Genomic DNA, 7,105 nt, shown 5'->3' on the forward strand with positions numbered 1-7,105 from the left:
ACTCAACAGCCTGGAAATGCTCCTGAGAAGCTTAAAATTTCCTCCTACAAATGGCAAGTTGTGAATATTCATTTTAAAAATGGCTCAGGTCCACACAGGGCAGTTCTTCCAATGTAGAGTAAAGAATTATTTAAATTTTTTAAACTTTATTTTAAAAAATGATCCTAGCAAATCTAGTGACTTTTTGAGCAGACGTTAGTGACTGTCCTGCACTCGATACGGCTCCCGGCTCATATCACTGCTGCTGTTGAACAAGTTGAGAGAGCAGATTCACTCGACTCACCACCAGTGTGTAAAGACTAATCACCGATCACTATTATTCCTAATGACCAATCACTGATCTTCATTATTCCCAATGACCAATCATTGATCACCATTATTCCCAATGACCAATCATTGATCACCATTATTCCCAATGACCAATCACTGATCACCATTATTCCCAATGACTAATCACTGAATTTCATTATTCCCAATGACCAATCACTGATCTTCATTATTCCCAATGACCAATCACTGATCTTCATTATTCCCAATGACCAATCACTGATCTTCATTATTCCCAATGACCAATCATTGATCACCATTATTCCCAACAACCACTTTTCACCATTTTTCCCAATGGCCAATCACAGATCACCATTTTTTCAACAACCAATCACTGAACACCTTTGTTTGTCCACCTGTGCACGTCTTTGTTCTTAATGTCAAACTCATTTCTTGGTGATATTTACAGTAACAACAGAGATTCAATGAATATGAAAATGAATGAATATGAAAGTTAGTCTATGCCATCATCTGGCGTCTTCTAGCCACCTTTTAACGCGTGCGTTAGTTACTTTCCCCTGAAAAGAGTTGGTAACTCTGACAGAGAGCAGAATGCCCTGGATTTTCTTTTCAGCACTATATTCCCTTTTCATAGCATCTGTTAACATCTGACTCGCTCTCTTCTCACCCCGATGATGACATTATTAACTCTCTGGTCAGTGCGTAAATATGGTTCATTAGTTAAGAAACAGAATGAAGGATTTTCAAACAGTAATACACTTGCAGTAAAATGTGATTTAAAGGTGTGAAGTGTTGAACAGAGCTCTATCCTGCCCTCTGCTGGACAGTAAACAATTCCTACTCCAACTTCACTTACTGAGTGTCACTGAGATGCTTTAATTTATTGCTTCATTCATTTATTTACAGAACACTAGCATCATGATACTGTAGTCAGTGTAATAGATGATTTAATCAGGTCAAAGAATCAGGCTTTTTGATTGACTTTCCTTTTTTGTTGCTGTTTTAATCGTCTCAAGTATGGAGATGTGACCTATGGAAGTAATTTTTGATTTTTTGTACGTTTTAAATTGTTTAAAGGATAAGAAATGTAGCCAAAAGAACCTGCAGTTTTCAGAATCATATATAGTAGAAAATGTCAGAATTTGATATTTTTTTTTACCCAAATAAGAAATCTATATTATTGGAGTTAGTATAAATAAAATAGATAAAATAAAATTACAAAAAAATTAAAAATAATTTTTAAAAAAATCACACACATTTTATGTCCAAAAGTTAAATATATGACTGTTTTTTTTTTTTTTTTTTTGAGTTTAGTTTTAATTTTTTGGGAGGCACTATTCAAGAATGCTTTCAATAAATCCACTGCTTTTTATTTTACTTAATATTTATTAAAAAGTTAAACCTAACCTAAACTTTTTGAGAGATTTATGCTCAGTTGGCACAATAAAATTTTAAACAATGTTCAAATTCAGTGCTTACTCAGTGATATATATCGAAAATGTAAATGTAAAAATTGTAAAATAATGTGTTTAATACTGAGAGTCGATTGGATTTGCATTGGATTCTCCGGTGTCTCAGGTGTCTCAGGTGTCTCAGGTGTCTTAGGTGTCTCTCTTTCCATGCTGGGGACGGACAGGAAGTACCGGGACACTAAGGGGGAAGAAAGGAGTGCTGAAAACACTGCTGGGAGATGGAGGAGGGGAATTCTCTGGAAGGACGAATGGAACGTCTAACAGGCATCCTGACTGAGATATTGGAGGCAGGAAATGTGGGCGTCGGTCTCTCCGGGTGTGACACGCCCCTTTTCCTTCATGCTCACTGTCTAGTTCGTTTCTGTTAGACTTTGGAGAACCAGAAGCTTTCAGGTTCTTCCTGTTGGAAGAGGGATGATCATCTGTTATGACCAGGTTGTGAAAACACTCACTGATATCCTGCTCATCACTGCCTTTCTCAGAGGTCAAAATCTGTCTGATCTTCCTGCTCCACCTCTTTCTGTTGGCACTCACTGGTGTTTCAGTGGTTGCTGCTGAGTGTGTGTCGCTCTGTGTGAGAGGAAACACGATGGTCCTCCTGCTAGTGTAAGTCTTTGATGAAGGATCTTGGTGTCCCATGCTGTGGCAGCTCTGAAATGTATCTGTGAGATTGTTGTTGGGGTTTAAACGCGACTCTGCTTGAGACTGGAAGCTGGAGAAGGTCTTCGTGTCTCTGATTGAGCGGCTTCCTCTTGTTCGCGTCTCTTGATGGGTCTGAGATGGACGGAGTTTCTGTGTCATGATCTCAGGCAGAAAGTCTTTGAAAGGCAATCCTCGGTCAGTAGCATCAGAAATGAGTGTGTTAGCATTCGAGCCACCTTGAGCCTTATTGGTCTCATTAGCATTATCAGGCCGCACCGCTCGCGCTCTGTGTAAGATGGAGCGTAAGCGGCGGTGAGGTGGCAGGCTGGCAGATAACCCCGTCAGCCCGATGGAGCGGAACAGAGGGGCAGGGCGGAGAGGACACGGCACACATTTCCCTCCTTCTGACCCACGAGTGCTCCTGTAAAGTCTGGCGCTGATTTCTGTCTCCATTTTGGTGTTGGTGCTCCAGCAAGCGGTGTCGGAGACGAGCGGGAGGTCTGGCGTGGGCTGAGACATGGTACGGACATGACAGTGGACTAGAAGACATCCAAGTTCCTGAAAAAAGGAAAGAAGGAGAAAATGCTTTAATTGCAATGAAATTTTTAAATGTGTCCTGATGCAACCCTTACCAAAGTCCAGAAAATTGTGACCATAACCTCTGTTTTAGGGTTCCGTAAACTTTCTGGATTCCCCAACCAATGGGTACAACATGGTACTTTTTTTATGAGTGTATGGATCATATTCCTAAAGATTCCTAACAGTTATTTAGTTATATCAGTATCTCAGCTTGACTTTACTAACACTTATACAAACTCTAATGCTAATATTAACACTAGCACTAATACTAACACTTATACTAACTCTAATGCTAATACTAACACTAATACTAACACTTATATTAACTCTAATGCTAATACTAACACTAATACTAACACTTATATTAACTCTAATGCTAATACTAACACTAATACTAACACTTATACGAACTCTAATGCTAATACTAACACTAATACTAACACTTATACGAACTCTAATGCTAATACTAACACTTATACTAACACTTATACGAACTCTAATACTAACACTAATACTAACTCTAATGCTAATACTAACACTTATACGAACTCTAATACTAACACTAATACTAGCTCTAATGCTAATACTAACACTAATACGAACTCTAATACTAACACTAATACTAGCTCTAATGCTAATACTAACACTAATACGAACTCCAATGCTAATACTAATACTAGCACTAATACTGACACTAATACTAACACTAATACTAACTCTAATGCTAATACTAACACTAATACTAACTCTAATGCTAATACTAACACTAATACTAACATTAACCCTAATACTAACACTAACAGTGACACTAATACTAATATTAACACGTATACTAGAACTAATACTAACACTAAAACCCTAATACTAGCACTTATATTAATATTAACACTAACCCTAATACTAACCCTTACACTAATACTCATTCCAGCCCTAATATTAACTCTAACTCTAAAATGGGATAAATTCTCTTAGCTGCACTGTCGTGAAGTTTTCTAAGGAAATTGTCTGGTAGCTGGTTCCAGGCTTCTTGGATCTGCAGATGAAATCCCAGAAGAGCCATGATGATGTTTATCATTTAACAAAATACAAAAAAAAACCCTGTTTGGAAATCAAATTACCTTTTTTTCATTAACACACTAATGTAGTAGCCATAACGCTACAAGCCATGGAAGATAAAGATTATATTTTTAAAAAAAATAAATAATTTGCACAGTACTGTAACAGTCATATTTTCCAGTCAGTATTCAGAGTGATGAGAAACAATGTAAGCTGGAAGAAACACGAAAAAGGACATCAGCTACAACTCTGTTACTGACAAAACAAGAAACATAAGAGCAAATCGCACATTTTTAAAATGTAAAATGAGATAAATATAAATCACGACCTGGTCAGAGAGAGGAGATGAGATGAGAGGAGAGGAGAGGAGAGGAGAGGAGAGGAGAGGAGCACTCACTAACAGTCCTGGATGATTTTCTCTTTTATTTCCCCCCGAAAGTCAGCGGATGCTGTGGTCTGTCGTTACCATGGAGCCGTCCTGGGTCGTGTCTCTGTTCCACCACTTGTGCACCCTCTTTACCTGTCTCTCAAAAACACACTTTTCTGCTGCTCTCATAAATATACACTCACTTTCTGTTCATTTCACACACACACACACACACACACACACAGTCTCTTTCCATCTCTCTCTCTCTCTCTCTCCATCCCCACTACCTTAAATCTGTGGATCAAACACACACACACACACACACACTCACACACACCCCATACCGTGCTTGCCCTCTCTCCCACATGAAAGATGGCCGACTGCTGGTTTTCCCTTCATCCCTCACCCTCTATAAATTATAAAACAGGAAGCTCAGACCAAATGGTCAGAGTAAACTGACGGCCGGTTCCAGTCATGTGGGTAAACAGAAGCCGTGTTTCTTCCATGTCCATGTCCACTGTGAGACGTCTTTCTCCATAATCACATCATAATCAGAATCAGAAACAATTTATTGCCAGGTACAGTAAAGGACACTCTACAGTACTAGGAATTTGTCTTGATGTCAGGTGCAAACACAGAATCAAAGATATAAGGTCAAGGGGGATACAGAAATGAAGAATACAAAAATATAAAAATGCAACACAATAACAAGGGAAAAACAATACTGAGGTGCAAGAGACCATGGTGCAAGATGAACATGCTATATATAAATATGAAATATGTAAGCAGCAGACAAGATAGAGTGTATTAAATTAAAAATATAGATAGTTATGTACAGAAAAAGTGAGTGTACGTGGTAGATAGAAAAAATATTGCAGCTTCAGAGGGGAGAGTGACTGTCAGTAGGTTGGGGGGCGTCACCTGGGGGGAATTGGGTCACATCATTATGAATCACATCATAATCAGAATCATCAGAGAGTTGGCCATGTTTCCTTTCTTTTTCAGTGGAGGGGTAGGCAAGTGTGCTGGAGCTTTTTCATTCAATAATAATAATAAGAAGAAGAAGAAGAAGAAGAAGAAGATGATGAAATGTTATTTTATTACTAAATTTTATTTTACTCCTTCTTCTATTACTACTACTACTGTTATTATTATTATTATTATTATTAGAAGAAGAAGAAGGAAAAAAATATTTTATTACTAAGAATGTATTGTAGAATAATTTATTTTTTACTTCTTTTTCTACAACAACAACAACAACAACAATAATAATAATTGTCTTCAGTCGCCCCTTTCCTACTTCAGACATCTATGCTACCCCTCTCCACATCTCTGACCATCTCTTGGTATCCTTCACCATCACCCTCCCTATCCTGCCTAAAACCACAAGCCATCTATATTTCTCTCCCACTCGTAAAAACCTTCACTCTATCTCCCCTTCCTCCTTAGCTTCCTGCACTCTATCATCCCTTCCTGTCCCTGACTCTTTTTCCTCCCTACCATTGGAGCTAGCCACTGACACTTTCCTCTCCTCACTTTCCTCATCCTTCGACCTCCTCTGTCCTCTATCCTCTAAACCCAGGAAGATTTCCAGCCCTGCTCCTTGGCTATCGCATGTGCTGCGCAGTAATTGGAGAGAATTAAGAACAGCAGAGAGGAAGTGGAAGAAATCGCAACTCGACACACATCTGGTCTCCTATCGTGCTCTCCTGTCCAAATTTTCATCTGAAGTGATTTCTGCTAAGACTGCCTTCTACAAAGAAAAGCTGGAATCCTCTGCACAAGATCCTCGCGAGCTCCACAACATCTTTTCTTCACTGCTCAACCCTCCGGCTCCTCCTGCTCCATCCTCTCTGACTGCTGAAGACTTTGCGACTTTTTTCATTTTTTGATGAGAAGATTGGAAAAATCTGCCAGACATTCACTTCTACTCCTGCTCCTACACTACACACTAAGGATTCTCCTTCTCATTCGCTGACACAGTTTTCTAAACTAACAACAGAAGAGATCCTGCAAATCATCTTATCCTGCAATCCTACCACCTGCCCACTGGATCCAATCCCTTCCACAATGCTCCAGACCATCTCTCAAGACCTCCTCCCCTTCATCACCACTATCATCAATGGCTCCATAACATCTGGTCATGTACCAACTTCATTCAAAAGAGCAAGAGTTATTCCCATCCTGAAGAAACCCACTCTAGATCCCTCTGTCATCAGCAACTACCGACCGGTATCACTTCTCTCTTTTCTTTCTAAAACCCTTGAACGGACTGTCTATAATCAGCTGTCTTGCTATCTCTCACAGAACAACCTCCAAGATCCCAATCAGTCTGGCTTCAAACTGGCACACTCCACAGAGACTGCCCTTTTGGCCGTCACTGAGAAGCTACATGCTGCTAGATCAGCCAAACTGTCTTCAGTTCTCACCCTCCTTGACCTTTCAGCAGCGTTTGACACGGTGAACCACAAGACTCTCCTATCCACCCTCATGAGCCTAGGAATTCGTGGTGCAGCAAGGCAATGGTTTGCTTCCTACCTGGAAGATCGGTCATATCAGGTAACATGGAGGAGATCCACATCTGCTCCTCGCAGACTCTCCACTGGTGTTCCACAAGGCTCAGTACTTGGTCCTCTCCTGTTCTCCCTCTATACTCAATCTCTTGGTGCGGTCATATCCTCACATGGGTTTTCATACCAGT

The 7,105-nt window shown here is 39.7% G+C and overlaps 1 protein-coding gene across 1 annotated transcript; it reads right to left on the reverse strand.

Moving 5' to 3' along the window:
• Nucleotides 1–1,629: 1,629 nt before the first annotated feature.
• LOC113534792 (uncharacterized) lies at nucleotides 1,630–5,639 on the reverse strand. The gene is made up of 2 exons (XM_026927753.3): nucleotides 4,435–5,639; nucleotides 1,630–2,960 (listed from the first exon to the last, which is right to left on the reverse strand). The coding sequence occupies exon 2, from the start codon at nucleotides 2,919–2,921 to the stop codon at nucleotides 1,890–1,892; it is 1,032 nt and encodes a 343-aa protein (XP_026783554.3). The 5' UTR covers nucleotides 2,922–2,960; nucleotides 4,435–5,639; the 3' UTR covers nucleotides 1,630–1,889.
• Between the last annotated feature and the right edge of the window lie 1,466 nt (nucleotides 5,640–7,105).

The sequence above is a fragment of the Pangasianodon hypophthalmus genome, chromosome 29 (assembly GCF_027358585.1).
Source record: "Pangasianodon hypophthalmus isolate fPanHyp1 chromosome 29, fPanHyp1.pri, whole genome shotgun sequence".
NCBI lineage: Eukaryota > Metazoa > Chordata > Actinopteri > Siluriformes > Pangasiidae > Pangasianodon > Pangasianodon hypophthalmus.